The 17,445-nt window shown below is 37.5% G+C and overlaps 2 protein-coding genes across 2 annotated transcripts in view; one reads left to right on the forward strand and one right to left on the reverse strand.

Annotated features, from left to right (window-relative positions):
- LOC143293460 (DNA ligase 1-like) overlaps positions 1–1,731 on the forward strand; it is a 64,108-nt gene extending 62,377 nt beyond the window's left edge. The window contains exon 24 of the mRNA XM_076604339.1: positions 779–1,731. Coding sequence (XP_076460454.1) covers positions 779–865 — 87 coding nt within the window. The 3' untranslated portion in view covers positions 866–1,731. The remainder of the gene's footprint in view (positions 1–778) is intronic.
- A 626-nt stretch (positions 1,732–2,357) lies between these two features.
- Positions 2,358–16,548, reverse strand: LOC143287037 (uncharacterized). The gene is made up of 9 exons (XM_076595055.1): positions 16,498–16,548; positions 14,215–15,292; positions 13,572–13,717; positions 11,432–11,605; positions 10,238–10,273; positions 9,417–9,509; positions 8,437–8,524; positions 6,306–6,794; positions 2,358–5,044 (listed from the first exon to the last, which is right to left on the reverse strand). The coding sequence occupies exons 2-9, from the start codon at positions 15,197–15,199 to the stop codon at positions 4,629–4,631; spliced, it is 2,427 nt and encodes an 808-aa protein (XP_076451170.1). The 5' UTR covers positions 15,200–15,292; positions 16,498–16,548; the 3' UTR covers positions 2,358–4,628.
- Between the last annotated feature and the right edge of the window lie 897 nt (positions 16,549–17,445).

Consider the following 17,445-nt stretch of genomic DNA (forward strand, 5'->3'; position numbering starts at 1 on the left):
CTGTGCAACTGGCAGATGAATGTTCATGGCCTTGTTGTGAACACTTCTTATTCCATCTGGAGTGAAAGAATTGTTGATATTGCCATTTTTGCTTTATATGCATATTGAATTAAAGGTTATTGAGAGGAAGATTGTTTTTTCTCTGTGACTTGCATCTAATTGTGTGGAAGCTGATGAGAATGGTTTTGCAGTACTGGCTTGATGTTGTATGTCAGGAAACTGGACTTTTAGCCAAAATCAGAAAATGATACAGTAACAGCCAGAGCTGTCTCCCTTCTGCAGTCCTCCACTTAGTGTACAGTACAGTACAACAGATTCACAGCAGGTTTCTCTCTGTGAAACTTGGGCTGCTTTTTCCCAGGGAGAGCGCATCGCCTCAGTGCAGCACCACCCACTTGTATTTTGCAAGTGTATTTGTTTTACTGTTAGTGCAATTTTCCTGTTGTATTTTGCCAGGGACAACCCTTTGTTGCTGTGGGTTGTTTTACGTGCAGATGGGATCTTGGTTCATTGTTTCATCCAAAAGACTAGCACCTGGACAACCACTCAAGGTCCAGTGGAAGGGGGAGTAAAAATCCTGGTGTGTGACAAAACACATATTACACATAGCATACTACAACCCATTGGTGCAGACTCCCGCAGGGGCCTGGTCCCTGTCCTGTGCAAAATACTACCCTGCATATGTGGAGAAATCAAGACTGGGTGTAGTGACCTCAGTATATTACCTCCCTTCTGCGTGCCTGTGCTGAACACATTGAATATCATTTTCCTGTTGCAGGTGGCTGATATGTACCGAAGCCAGCAGCAAATCCAAAACCAGCATGCATCCAGCAGTAAAGCTGATGATGAGGAGGACTTCTACTAGGAAGAGGAACTGAAAGTGAAAAGAACACTTGGAGACCTTTGGATGTTTGTCATGAAATTATCTTTTACATTATTGCAGCTAGTTGGCCTTTGAGAACCATCCCAACTCCAACTGTCTGACCAATTCTAGCCCAGACAATCAGGACAGCAGTTGCTTCGTCTGCTGTTCTGATGGTCATAATCGGACACAATTGATGATCTTACCTTGGTTTTTAGTGTGTATACTGTTAATCTTTTATCTCTTAATAAGTCAGAAGATGAACACTGTTGAATGACACAGGTGGTAGTTAAATACTGCATGAATTGTGTGGACTTACAAATGGTGGATTTCTGAGGAATGCAGAGTGGACAATGGAGATTGTGTATTGATTGCTTGTCAGAAGAGCTAAATTGTTTGCCTTATTCTTCTTTTTTCTTCGGAGTTCTGTTTAAGTTTGAGACTGAATACTTGTAATTAAAAAAGCATGGTGAAGAACACAGATGAATTGTTGCATTTGCTGTTGCTTAATTGTTGATCATTGTTATATTTGTATCAGTTTTTATGAGTAGAGATGACGCAACTGAATGTAGACATTTTCATATTATGTTTTGACAGACTTGTGGGAGTTTGAAAAATGACCTACTCATGCATATGATATTGTAAATAGTAAATCATATGGAGAAACTGTTGTTATGTGCAGTCATGTTGAAAGAATGGCAGAAGCAGGCATGTTAGTTGTGTAAAGTAAATGCCTCGTTCATGAATGAATGTATGGATTTTTCTGTGTGCATTAATTGTACAGGAAGCAAGGTCCCTTTGTAATTATTATGATTATGTAACAGGAAATGCAAGTATGATTGCAAATGTTGATTAAAAAAGAAGAAAGACAAAAAACTGTACTTTCCCATTCAATTGAAGGAGTGCACATGTCAGTATGTATGTCTGGATATACCTGAAATGAAAGTGATGTCCTGCATATAATATTTCTCCTAGACTGAGACTTTTTCCTCTCTGTCTATTAGACCTTCACTGGTAGTTTTGGTGCTAGACCCTAAATGGTAAAACAAGCACCCATGTGTAACATGAACTTCGCAACATAATAACTGATATTACATAAACCCATGACAGTATGCAGAAAATCTATTTTTAGATAAAGGAAAGTAACTTCACATTCAAAGACATTCTTTTGCAGGTATCACTCCTGAATTTCATGCTGAAATATATTTCCAAAAAATAATACAGTTAATGCATAATGAAACAAGAATATTGGATTTTATACTTTGTACAGGTCTTTTTAAGGTTTGCATTATCAAGCCTTTCAAACTTGGTACAGGTCTTTTGTAAGGTCTGCACCAACAATGCATTTCAAACTTGGTACAGGTCTTAATACTAATAAATAATAGTGTACATTTATACAGCGCCCTTTCTCTCTAAGCGCTCAGGGCGCTTTACATGAAAGAAAAATATTACAAGTTACATAAAACATTCATGACCACTCTTTCTCAAAACCAACAAAGCTTTTCAAACTTTGTACAGGTCTCTGTAAAGTCTCTGCATCAACAAGCATTTTAGATTATGTACAGGTGTTTGTAATGTCAGGAATAAAAAACATCATAGTATCTTGTTAGACAAAAAAAAAAAAAAAAAAAAAGAGGAAATGTAAGGCCAATTTTCTCGTACATACATAGTATATGATCTATTTCAACTGTGGAGGCAAAGGAAGCTGCACCCCCTTGGAAAAGAAATGGTTTCTTACAACTTGAGCTGCATTGGTGAGGATGCTTGCCGACTGCACTGTGTAAAAGTGGTCTCTTTCAACCCATGTAACAATAATTATAATAATAATGGTTACTTGTTGAGCACTTTCCCCCCTGAAAGGGAGCTCAAAGCGCTTTACACTAAACATAAAACACACACACACATGCATGTGCGCAATAACTTACATAAGGAAGGGGAGAAAAAAAAAAAGACTGATTTAAAGAAAAAAAAGATTGATAAAAATAAAAGAAAAAAGGTGCAAGTTAAATAGAGGGTATTCTGAAAGGTGCGATTCAAATATTCTTTACTTAACGTGATTGACATCAATACTAACAATCACTATCCTGGTGACCTTAATTCATCTGTCCTAAATGAATGACCTTAACAAACTAAAAGACCTTGTTTAGTAGATGTCACTGATTTAACATGAACACAGCCAGTTCAGATTTGAAGATCCATGGACTCATTCTTCAGAAATACATGAAAAAGTGAAAGGCAGAAGCTCAATGACCTTGCTTCATATTCTATGTTTACAAACGTGGCCATATCAGGGCTTTCAGAAAAAGAAGTCAATTCTAAGTGTGATGAAATGTTACATGGTTCATCAATCAGTCTCTGAATACTTGTCACACACATATAATGTGATCTTGATTCAAGGTCAAGGCAAAAGTGATCTGTCTGGCGTTCCATGTCCACCAATCATATCTGTGTGAAAACTGAATTAAAAAAAAAAACTGCAAAAAATTACTTTGTGATCACACAGAAAGCTCTTTTTGAGAAAGCTTGTTCTGGTGTCTGCAAGTACGGCATCGTCCAACAGAAGAGTCCAAAGAAATAAACGCAAGAGCTGCGAAATGATTTTCTTGTGAAATGTTATCTTAAACTGGGGTCAAAATAATCACTTGTTCTCAAAATATGTTGATATCTCGCGTCATTCTGTTCTGCCCAAATATGATGACTACCTGTTCTTGCTGTTCATCGGAGGGAAGGACACTTCTGAGACGGGCGCAACAGCTGAGTGGTTAAAGCATTGGACTTTCAATCTGAGGGTCCCGGGTTTAAATCATGGTAACGACGCCTGGTGGATAAAGGTTCGAGATTTTTATGATTTCCCAGGTCAACATGTGCAGACCTGCTAGTGCCTGAACCCCCTTCGTGTGTATATGCACACAGAAGATCAAATACCCACGTTAAAGATCCTGTAATCCATGTCAGCGTTCGGTGGGTCATGGAAACAATAACATACCTAGCATGCGCACCCCCGAAAGCAGAGTATGGCTGCCTACATGGCGGGGTAAAACAGTCATACACGTAAAAGCCCACTCGAGTACATACGAGTGAACGTGGGAGTTGCAGCCCACGAAAGCAGAAGAAGGAGGACACTTCTGAAATTTGCAAACTCTTGTGAGTTTCACCTCAATGAAACAGATCAAGGTGAGATCATATGCATGACATAAACAAAAACAGATTTTTGCTTCCAGAAAGAACGCAACTTCGGATCAATTTTGTTCAGCACTGAGCTATTTTGGTCAGCTTACACACAGAAGAATGGATAAAAAGCGCAGAGAAATAAATTCAGAAACTTGTATGGGGGCATTTGTTCACTGTACCTTATATGTGGTCTACAGGTTCACGGAAGTAGTTAACATGACAGACTGAAGATATATGCCCTCATAATGTTGCATCAGTACATTCAAATTTCTTCAAAATAAAAAATTATAAGTGCCTAACAATGTGATATTGAATCATGCCATCAGCCCTACAATGTGAAATTGAACCATGCCATCAATGTGAAAAGTACAATGTTAAGTAATGAATAGTACACTGAAGCTGAATGATCATTGAAAATGACAAGCAGTTTGCATAGAATTACTCCTTACAAGCACACACCCCTTAAAGTTCTTCAAAACTGAACCCTTGCACAAGACGGAAGAAAAAATGGAATAATGGACTAACATCACAGTATAATCATTTCAAGCAGCAAGCACCTTCACACAATATGATCACAATCCAGCGGACCACTTTCCTAACGGTGTGCATTGCGATTGTTACGATGAAGGTTGAGGGTTTTGACAGTCGTCCTGAAGCCGTTTTTGCACATGACCGTCAGTGACTCCTTCCCCTGGACAGAGGAGCCGGGCTGAGACACTGATGACTTCAGCCTCCCTTGCTGCTTCTTGTGTTGCTGTTGCTGCTGCTTTCTGCCACCACCTCTGCCTTGATGAGGGGATCGGGAAGTGTGAGGCGAGTCACTGCTTTGAACTGTCACTCTTCTCTTCTCTTCACTGCTCTGAATTGTCAGCCTTCTCTCATCTTCACCACTTCTTACTGTCACCCTTCTTCCCTCTTGCCTTCTGCCCTTGTCCCAGCCCCGGGAGTCCTGTCGGGAAGTGTTGGATTTCCTATCCCAAGATGCATCTCCTCTCTGTGAACCCTTCTTTCCTGAGAAAAAAAGGAAAAAAATTGTTGAATTATTTTCTCACAATAATTAAAAATTGAACTGGAAGGCATATTTTGGCTTAGAGAGTACTGTAGTCAGCCATTCAAATTGGTGCAAATAAATAACAGTCACTGTTCACTGTAAAATTGCAAGAAAGAAAAATGTCCTGAATTCGGAGGTTCACCCTTGAGAGTATGGATTCAAAGATACAGCAACAATAACCTAAAAAGAAAAAAAGGAGGTGGTGAGGATGAGGGGGGGTGGGGTTGGGGGGATGGGAGGGGTGTGGTGGGCACAAAATATAATTATGTTACATGTTACAATAATACATATATTCCTGTCCTGTAAAACAAAAACAAAAAAAACAACAACAAAAAAACAATGGCAAAAAAACATGAAAGCAGCAGTGAGTCAGTAAGTAGTGCAGCAGCTCCATCTACAGTAAAACAACCATAGCAGGGGATGTGTTTCCGACAAGTAGGGCAGGTTGCTTCCAACACCCACCCCCACCTCTTCATCATTCTGAAGAAGTAACTGCAATAATGGCTGCCTTACCACTGAACACAAATCTTCCCCAACAGCAACCTGGCATATATATCAGCCACATGGAAGATCAGAAAAAACTTATCTGCTGCCTAAACTCTACAGGTTCCACTACCGAGATTTGAACCCATGACCCTCAGATTTTTTAATGCCTGCCTGGATCAACGTATCAGACAAATACTGCATACAAAGGAGGCAACATTTTTGACAAAGTATGATGATTTTAACATCAAAAATCTAATTCTATTCACTGTACAACTGTTCGAGAATTACATTCATATATTATAATCCACCTGAACCCCACATGCACACACAACAAAACACACACACTAGCAGACAAGTATTATATTATTATTATTAAAAAAAAAAAATTATTATTATGATTAATTTTTATCTATATTTATTTATTTATTTATTTATTTTTTCTCAAGGCCTGACTAAGCGCGTTGGGTTATGCTGCTGGTCAGGCATCTGCTTGGCAGATGTGGTGTAGCGTATATGGATTTGACCGAACACAGTGACACCTCCTTGAGCTACTGATACTGATACTGATACTAAGAAGCCAATGAAAGATGACATATGATGTACAGTAACTGAGAAACAAAAAAACATGAAGAAAGTTGAGCAAAAGGTTTGCAGGCAGCAAGAGATTCTCAGAGTGCCGGGCAACAACAAAAAACACAAATGCATTCAAACAAAGCAAAACATTTCAACACTTACTTTTTGGTGCTGGTGAACTGTCAAAACTGCTAATATCTTTTTCCCATGCATGGGATCTTTGTCTCTTTTGCGACTTCCTGGTTGAGTGGTGAGAACTGTCCTCCCCTTGCCAGTCAAAATGTTTGTCCCTGTCAAATCGTCTCCTCTGGTGGCTGGTCTCCTCATTGGACTCCTGGGGCAAAACGTTCTGCAGGAACTTCTTTGTGTAAATTGATAGAGATGGTCTGGAAGTGTTACTGGAAGACTGACCCTTCTCTCCACTTTCCTCTTGTGATCTGAAAGTGAAGGTAAGTGAAGACGACGATGAAGGTTGATGATGCCTGCCCGACTCTCTTCTGTGGTCTGAATTTCGAGATCCACGAGGATACAATGCTTGATTTCCATTTGGCTGTCGTGAGTTATCCTTGTGATGATGACTTGACTTGAATCTCTTTGCCTTGGAAGTGTACTCGCTCTCTGTGTCTGTCGATCTGGCTCTTTTTGATTGATCTGCACATGCAAAACATTTTATTGAAAAGGATTACTGACAGTAGATGAAAAAGGTCTAATAACAGAAGTCTAATATATGCTGCTACACAACATACACAAGAAAGACAAGGCATTCAAGACTCACTTGTGATACACACTTGAAAGAAAAAAAAAAACCTTATAAAAATCAGTTTGTTGAAATGTGTTCTCTATTCATTATTATAATTATATAAAGCATCGTGTTATAAAAAAAAAAAAGCTTCAAAGCAGATTTGAACCATGGATGTTCAGGTCGAGAACGAGTGGTTTTCTGCACTGCGCTAAAGTGGGTTCAACGATGACGTTCAAAAATTATTATTTGGGCATGTTCTTTTAGTGGAATAAATCAATAATGGTAATCAAAGTGATAATGCCGTTTAAATCATGTTATTTTGGTATATCTCGGGCATTTAAGAATTTCTTTCAAGTCCGAGGTAAAGGAGACGTTCCCACAGCCTCAAAGACACTGCAATATGTGTCCGTTTTTCATAGATCTGCGGATCTCCACAGAGATCCAAGTTTGACAAGCAGTTCTTTTTGACTCTCAAAGAGAAACTACAACACCATCCATTCAATTTCTACTTTCTGTTCTTTCTAGTTAATTCAGTATCCACTTTAAAACATTCATATGCAGTAAACATGTCAATGATTATTTAAGAAATTATTTTAATTCGGCAGTAAAAGAAATGTTGCCATTAGGCTAAATTCGGGAGATGTACAACCTATTATTGGTATGACTGTGAAGATGTATTTTTCCTACTATGTTTAAGCCAAATTTGGTATTAGCAGACAAAGTATTTCCAGAGAAAATGGCAATGTTAAAATTTACCACAGACACACATACACAGACAACTGAACACTGGGTTATAACATACTCATTTTTTTGTACACAAGTGAGTAAAAAACAACAACAAACAAACAGAAAGCAATGTTGGTGAAATATTTCAGGTAATATTCTATCAGCACATGCTACCAAGGCTCACCTGAACACAAACAATGCAATATATTAAAAAATGGAGCAATAAAAATAGAAACTTCACAAAAAAATACAAAAACCAAACTCGAACCATCTGCTCTTGATCAACAACAAAATATCAACCAAACTGAGAGTTTTGCTGAAAGATATATAAAATCATTTTTATATTTTCCACATATTCGAAGTTGTTGCACTCATTGACTCAAGCCCAGATGGAACTGGTCCACTGTCCATGGATCCATGGACCAACATCAACACACAGGATCATGCACACACATGAACATAAGCAACACCATTGTTAATTGGGATATCATCGGATCTTTTCAAAGTTAAAACATAAACAGAGAAAACAGTACAAGCTCCATTGTTCACAGAAATGTTTAACACTAAAAAAAAGACTCACTGATGTCACACACTGTGCAGTCACTACTGTCACACATGGTGCAGAGATGACCCACAAGCAATCAAATAAAGGAAACTTCTTTTATTCAATCCGTAATAGGATACTCTGAATCTTTGATGGTTGTGGATGAGCAGTCCATTCAGACAATCAAGTCCTTTACCATTTTAACTTGGGTCTGAAGGCTGCATATGTCAACAGACAGACAGACATAAGTGGACAGTCCCTAACCAAAGAAACCTTTTTACCTTTCCCTCCCTGGTGTGGAACATCGTATCTGGTGATGAAGGGGTACCCTGGGAAAATATACTTGTCCATTCTGTCTTGCTGGCATGCCTGTCAAACATCACCAAAATTTGTTACCTCAATGACACAACTTTTGCATTCCCCCTTCCCACCACTCGACACAAACAATGTTTTTCTGGGAAGGAGAGATGCATGCTAAGATCTATGAAAATTAACCTAAAATATATTTATATATTGGGAAAAAACAACAAGCCAAACACAAAAGAGACAGCCTTTAATACTCAAGTGTGAAGAAAGAAAACTTAAATTTAGGAATTACAGAAAAAAAGAGGGCATCAATCAAGACAGGTGCCCCCTTTTATTTTTCAAAGTAACATTTTCTTATGATTTTCATCTTTGACTTCTAACTCAAACAGGTTCTGGCCATAACAAACCACTGTACCAAGTATAATGAAGATTAATCATAGATGCATGGCCTGAGCTCTATTGTGCTGACAAGCTCTTATCATGTCAGGTTACTATTTGACAACTGTTTGGTTACAATCCTGTTGGGTCACAATATTCACCTATGTTACAATCCTGATCTGGTCTTAAATTTCGTTACAACTCATGCTCCCACTATGACCAATCATTGTACCAAATTTGAACACTGGATGCAAGTTCCAACTCCTGGCGATTTTTTTTTTTGTCCCCCTCATATGACATACTGTGACATTAATATTTGACATGTGACCTAAAATTTCAAAAAAATTTTCATTTTTTTAATGACCTATTATCGTATCAAGTCTGACAAAGATCATGCCAAGGGCAAAAGCTATTGCACCAAATTATGACCTTGACCACTGATCTTGACTTTTGAACTTAATGAAGGTGGCTGTCAAGGTGTTTGCACACGTGGGTGAATAAAAAATATTAAAACCTTTTAAAACTTTCAGACCAACTCTGCACATATAACAATATACTACAATGGTAATTTACTCACATGGGCAAAGTGTCCCTCTTCTGCACAGTTACTGCAGAAGACTCTTGGGTTTACTTCTCTCTTCCGATGAATCAGGTCCTCTGACGATGTTACCTGCGGAAAGGCAAGGGCAAATACTTAAACATATTCACGTCACAAGAAAGCATGAATTTGTGATTTGAAGTCAACTGTCGACTCAAGTTTTAAAAAGAGAAGCACTACAGATATTCTATTAAGTAGCACCGAGGAGCAGCCAGCACAGTTCAAGTCCTATATTTTAGATACTGACAGTCATGATTGGCCCCTGTTTTTTGTGCAAAACATGTACATACACACATTAGGCCTTATGAAAGTCTGCTGGTATTAGATAACAAAAGAAAGCTACGCCAGTAAGGCCAGGTAACAAGATCCAATGGCCTTGCAAAAAACAATCATTCAAGGAACTGTTGAGGGAGGGAGATGGAGGGGAAGACAGAAAAAACGATGGACTGGCAACACTGCAGAAAGGACAAGAAAACCATTTGCAGAGACCCAGGCTTTGACACACAACCAACAGACTTGGATGAATCTAGTGAACAGTTCCGTGTTGTGCCCCAGTGACTCTTCACAGAGTTGAGGGAAAAGTAGAACTAGAAGAAAAATAAGAAGGAGAAGGAGAAGACATACACTGAGACAGAGTGCTCTGCGCCAAAAAGAAAAAAAATGTGGGAACCATGTTTTAACTGTACATATTTTCTGAAATGCTACAAAAAGATTATTTCTCCCCAAGATTGCAAGAAAAAGGCCCACTAAGTCTACAAAAAAAATAATTATGTCTCAAAAGAAAACAAGCAAGAACTTACTGTTAAGTGGTACTGACGCCAATGATCTGGACATTGCTGAAACAAGGGGAAAATATCAAAATCTTAATGAAGAGTCAAAATACAGACAGTCAAAACCACATTTTCAACAGTTGGAAGAAAAAAACCCACAACAACTGCTGATAACAAAACTATATCACACACAATGTAACATTTCCTGTCAATGTAAAGAAACTAACTGGTTGCAGTCATGGCTGAAATACTGCTTATCAACTAAATAACAGCAGAGTAACTAGTCATAGTGTAGACTACTCTGTTTTTCATAATGCACCAAACTGTGATGGGAACATGTAATTAATGCTAATCCGAAGAGATCCTACACAAAGCAAGTTAGTTGTAGTCTTTTGGCAAATAACAGGAAATACATCACAACACACGAGTGTTCATAAATGTATATAAACATTCTATGAAAAGCTTTAAGAAAAAATCCTTCACTGACCACGCAAAGAAACAAACAAATGTTTTGTGACCCTAATCAGTGCCACTGTGACAATAATACCATTCTGGAAAGTTTTATCACTGCAGAAAATATGGATGTCCAGACTGACACTCATTCTACTGTAGTGTTAATAGTGTTATCATCACTAAATACTATCACTAAAGATTTAGTAGTGTCACCATAACCATTACCAAATCATGACAATGGTAAAATCACTAGTATTAGTATTACCAAAAAACCCCACCTATTTTACTTTTATCAACACCACATTAGTATATACCGTCAATAAACATTTAGTACTGTTACCATGAGAATTATCAAATAATGAAAATGGTACTATCAGTATCACTAGTAATCATAGCATGAACATTACCAAAAAGCAAAACAGTTAAAGGTTAAATATCCCATAACCTTTAAGGCCTTTGGGCAGTGAGTTCACCGCCATTGTGTCTAGGGCTTGGCACAGGAAGGCAAGGCACAAATCCCTCCTTGCACCGTTTGAACCTTCCTCAGCTGAAGTCAGATACCCATTCACACCTGGGTGGAGTGAGGAAAACTGGAGAAAAGTGCCTGTCCTAAAAGTGCCTTTTCCAAAAGACATAACATCATGCCCAAAAAGGGTCTTGAACCCTGATCACTGGTGAACAAAGAATCAGAAGTCAAATGCCATGGAGGCTCCTGTGAGCAATTCTTCCTTTTTTTTTCTTAACATGAAAGAGAGTGCTGGTGACACTCACATCTTCAGCATGCCCAATTCTCTGGCAGCGAGAACACCTGGCGAAGCAGCGCCTCTTAGGCAGGGGACACTCAAAGCCCCTGTGTCCTGGCTGGCTGCAGTTGAAACACAGACGGTTGGTGCAGCGGTTCATCAGATGACCTTCCATGCCGCACAACCCACAGTTGGGCTTCTTCTGCAAGAAAAAACATTAAAACATTTGTATGATAGTTGTGTCTGACCATGACCATCAGAACAACTAAGGAGGCAACAGCTATTCTATCTGAGATAGAATTTTTATTATACTAATTTAGTAATTATTAAGTTGAAAGTGTCTTGCCCAAGTTACATCACCAATCTTTCTGCTAAGATGGCCCAAGGACAGTTGGTGTTGGGATGGTCCCCAAAGGCCAACAAGCCACAAAGGCTGCAGCACCAAAAGCCAGTGCAATCTAGCCTCCTAGTTCTTCACAAAAGACTAAGCTAAATGAATTCCAGTTGCAGTGGAAAAAACATTCATCATACAGCTCTCAAAAAGTCAATTCGCTGTTCGCCCAACTGTAAGCTAATGTCAGTCTCTAAGCCAAGCATTCAGCCAAACAAAAAAACAAACAACCCCCCCCCACAAAAACAACAACAGAAAACAATGCATAACAATAAACAGACCTTTCTCATATTATTCCTTTGGACTCTTTCAGAAGCTCCAAACCTGAAATGGCCCCTCTGCAGTCAGCAGGGTTATAGTTATACGCAGCATTATCTTATTTGATCTCAGTAGCTTAGGGCCACTAACTGCCTTCAATGCTTTTTTTTTCTTAACCCGGTTGCCAACCAGGCAGACCACATATCACTATTTGTCTTGTTTCTACTCTTTGATCTGCCCAGTTTGGGTGGCCCTACCATGACCCAAAACTCCCATCAGCACAGCTGTCCAGAATAAAATTTCCATGTCTAATTCAACTTTCAATTAAAGAATGGCATTGTAACATCATCATTAATAAGTGAAAGATGTTAATAAACTGTGTAGAATAAAATGACAGATTCCACCCACCACCCTTTTTTTAAGTCACAAATTTTCTAAAAACAGTTTTATGAAATTTAAATATTAGTTACATGGTCCATACATCTTTTTCAAAATCCTAAATAATTTTACAGAAAATACTGGGAAAACAAAAGACAATAGCCGAATGGTTAAACTAAAGCATTGGACTTTCAATCTGAGGGTCACAGGTGTTACATGGTCCATACATCTTTTTCAAAATCCTAAATAATTTTACAGAAAATACTGGGAAAACAAAAGACAACAGCCGAATGGTTAAACTAAAGCATTGGACTTTCAATCTGAGGGTCACAGGTTTGAATCTCTGTCACAGTGCCTGGTGGGTAAAGGGTGGAGATTTTTCTGATCTCCCAGATCAACATATGTGCAGACCTGCTAGTGCCTGAACTCCCTTCGTGTGTATACGCAAGCAGAACATCAAATACGCACGTTAAAGATTCTGTAATCCATGCCAGCATTCAGTGGGTTATGGAAACAGTAACATACCCAGCATGCACACCCATGAAAATGGAGTATGGCTGCCCACATGGCGGGGTAAAAACAGTCATACACGTAAAAGCCCACCTCCGTACATAAGAGTGAACGTGGGAGTTGCAGCCCATAAACGCAGAAGAAGGGAAAACAAAACTACAGTTGTGGTTAGAACATTTCTTGGTAAAAAAGACAATTTTGAGAATTACAATATATAGATTATATCATTGTATGTACAAATTGTTAGTTTAATGAGGGCTAATACTATTAAAAAAATTAAACGTTCATAATTTACTATATTTGGTTTCTTTTCAAAGTCTTAAAATCTCTCTCTCTCTCTATATATATATTAGTATATACATACACACATACATACATACACACACACACACACACACACACACACACACATATATATATATATATATATATATATATATATATCATCAAGAACTAAATATCCTATGCATTAAATGAAAGTGTTAAAGTGTAATGGTGGTAGCCCAGATAAAACTGACAATGTTTACATGCACACAAATGATAAATTAATTTGTTGATGAAGAAAGTGAAAATAAGATAGGACTGACATGTATAAAACAAATAAATGCACACACACAAAACAAGCACTCACTTTTGGGACAGGGCAATTTTTGGATAGATGGCCTTCCTTGTCACAATTGCGGCACCGTATGTCCTTCTTGGAATAATATCTTGAAGTTTTGGGATTTTTCACTGGTATCACATCTGCATCACTGATCTTCCACTTTGATTCATCAACTGCAACATACTGCCAGTAATGTACGGTGGCACAATTGTTCTATACATGTACACTTTAAATTGTATATAATAATTTGCATTCAGTATTCAGCTGGCAAAATTTTATGGCTGTAACTGGTGTAAAGTAAAGTAATAAAGTTACAGTGACTCATTACAATACATACACTTATTGCATACATGTACTACTTACTCAGTTACTGTTGATTGTTTTATAATATCTCCTGCTACAGCTTGAATTTTGTGTCTCAGACATTACAGATGGCAAATCACCAGTAATAAGTTGTAATAAGTTGGGTTCAAGAACTGAAGACCAAACCTACACGCCAAAATGCAGTGGGATAAACTGCTGATGTTGGACAAAGAAAAGTTTCATTTTATTTGAAAGAAATCAAAGAAATGTAACAACAGAATAATAATTGGCAATCATGACCAAAAGTGCACTTTCTGAGAATGATTCATAACCTTAACATTAGAAATTTGGTATTGTTGTACTTTACCTTGTGATGACCTTTTCTCAATTCTCTCTATGGTCTGGCGGTCAGAGAGGCTGACATTCCAGTTGTAATCCTGCACAGGCTCTTTGTCAGACTGATCTGGACCAGCACTGCCCAGTATCTCCACGTCACTCTCTGAGTCTGATGCAGAACTTGACATACTCTCACTGTCACTTGATGAGTCACTGCCACTTTCACTCCAGCTATTGCTAGTGCTAGCACTGTCTGAATGTATAACAACAACATCTTTTACTTTCTTTTTGCCTTCTACTTTCTTTGAGCTAGTCTGGCTTGTTAGCAGCCGATTCAAAGTCTTTCTGTAATCTTTTTCTGCTTGAGGAGACTGTTCATCAATCTTGATAAATTCTGTGGTCACAGCTACGGCTTTTGTTTCTGACAACTTTGGTGCTGATGTTTTGACTGCTTGCACTAGTGTGTCTTGATTATGCTTTGTTTTGTTGCGTTTCTTGTTACACAGGGGTACATGAATTCCCAACTCCGCTTCCATGTCAAATGTTGGGGTCTTTAAATGATGTTTATGATCAGAATCCCCATGATCAGGACTTGATGAACCCACATAAATTATATCTGGTGGCTGGTTATGACAAGAAGTTTCTCCTTGAGTGGTGGATTCATTTTGAACACAAACAACGCCACTATCATGTCTGCTATCACTGCCAGTCACTGTGGTTGGATAATCATTGTCAAAATCAATACTTTCAAAGAACAATGATTGTTGTTTGACAGATGCCAATTTTGCACTTTTAACTGAATCCTTAAATGATACACTGGAATGATCCACTTTCATAGGGGTAACAGTGAAGACAGGCTGACTTTCAATGATAGAATTTAAACTGTTCCCAGATGTAATCATCTCCTGGTCCCCTTTGTCCTGGCTGTCGTAGTGTATCTGACTGTACAGCATTGCTTCCAGCTCTTCATCAACTTCCTCTTCATGGTCACTATCTTGAGAACTGTTCTCTTCCATGGCTACTATACAGACTCAAGATTCGTTCTTCACTGTTGATCTTCTGACAGTTCAACTTCAAGTCATCAGCTGCTAATATAAACAATGAAATACCTGCAACATAACAGTAATAACAAAGGTATATACATATTTGCCTTTTAATTTCATTCAGCTATGATAGGAACAAGACACTGGCAACAATATTGTAAAAAGTTTGTTAATTTAAGATGATCTTCAATAATAAAACTAAAGCCAATGTCAATTATTTTCTCATCTTCCTAAACAAGGATGGCCAAAAGTTTTCAGTTATAAACAAATGAAATGCAAATCACCAGCAATGGGTATCAGATCAAGGATAAGCAATTTAACAACTTGGTGATAGTGATACAGCTCTCCACAAACAAATGCACAACACACACACACAGAATGTAATAACACATTCTTGTAAACTGATAATTCTAAAAGTAGTCTCATGTTTCACCAGACATGGCAGACATCTATAGAATTTGTTTTCTTTTGTGCAATGACACCTTGCTGAGTACATGGTTTTTTGTTTTGTTTTGTTTTTTGTTTGTTTGTTTGTTTGTTGAAAATTGGATAAAAATGCTCTTAATATGTAGTCATTACAAAACATCAGCTGATAAGCATGACATCATCACAGCTTTATGAGTATCCTGTAATCGAGGTGTCTCAGAGTCAGAATGTTTTACAAAGTCCACTGAACCATCAGTTTGCAACAAATGCATGTTCACATCCACACAAACATACCTTGCAGACATTCTTTTCTTTCTTTTTTCCCCTTAATTTGTTAATATTATTATGATCACTTTTCATTCATGTTTTTAGAATGCCTCATTTACACCCAAAGTGTATGCATCATTTATAGAATTATACCCTCATTTATAGAATTATACCCTAAGTGTGAGAAACCGTCTGGTCCTAAATGTAAAATTCCCATGCTTTTTGTCTTGACCGACTTACCCTTTAACTTTAAAGTCACTTACCAAGCCACAGGCCTAAGTAAGGTCTTGCCAGTAAATATAACAACCTATTAGCTTTCCTTCTCAATGTCAAGCTCTTCCCAACAGACAGTTAATAATCAATATATTAGAACAGTAGCCTTGGGGGCTAACTGACCGGATAAGCAAGCCACAAGGAACGAAACGAAACTTGTTCATGTCGCTCCAGCTCAGGAAACAAGTTGACGTTCACAATCTAATCACAGATAATCAATCGCAAATAGAAATCAAGTTTGGAGATTAACGACCTGTTGACAATCACTATGTCGCAAACTAAAGAAAAACTTTCCGTCCACCTACCGTATTTTCTTCTACCAACTGTCACGTTGTCTTCGAAGCGGATGTTTCGCCATGATGCACGCAGTTTTTTCAACTCACTGACTTGAAGAGCAAATCGCGAAACAAGTAAGGGGAGAGAAGCTCAGTCGAAAGCATTTCGAAAAAAAGGGAATTTTATTTCATTCGCACAGTCTTCTCCCATATTTTTTTTCCAGGAACAGTCAATGCCATGTGGTTTCCACTTGAATAAATTGTCATGGCACTTGATTCTTATATGAGGGTCTTTTAAATTTCAATCATTCACCTTCTGTGTATTAAAAAAAACCAACCCAACATTATTACTATTATTATTAATTTATTATTTTTCTATTATAATTTTTATATATTGAATTATCTATTCTTTTATATTTTATTTTCTCTTTATTTTTAACATTATTACTATTATTGTCATCATTATTATCATTATATATATTATGTATAATCATGTTATCAACAACAACAATTTTTTTATATAGAATATTAATTAACTTCTTTATATATATCTTATTATTATTATTATCATTATTATTATTAAAAATAAATTCATTTACTTTTTTTTTCTTCTCAAGGCTTGACTAAATGCTGGGTTATGCTGCTGGTCAGGCATCTTCTTAGGAGATGTGGTGTAGCATATATGGATTTGTCTGAATGCAGTGACACCTGCATGATCGAGCTACTGATACTGATACTGTATCTTTTTGATGTGTTTTAATCTACTTACTTAATTTATTATTTGAATTATACTTGTTTATTTTATTTCATCCATTATTCATTTATCATTTTAAATGTATGTTTCTTTCCTGCAATATCTAGTAGGCTCTCAAGGCCTGATTTGTGTGTTAGGTCTATGTTTGGGTTAGGCATCTGATGATGATTTATAAAAACGATGATGATGTTCCTGTGGAAATTAAAAGTTTCACCTACTAAGAC

This window comes from Babylonia areolata, chromosome 1 (assembly GCF_041734735.1).
Source record: "Babylonia areolata isolate BAREFJ2019XMU chromosome 1, ASM4173473v1, whole genome shotgun sequence".
NCBI lineage: Eukaryota > Metazoa > Mollusca > Gastropoda > Neogastropoda > Buccinidae > Babylonia > Babylonia areolata.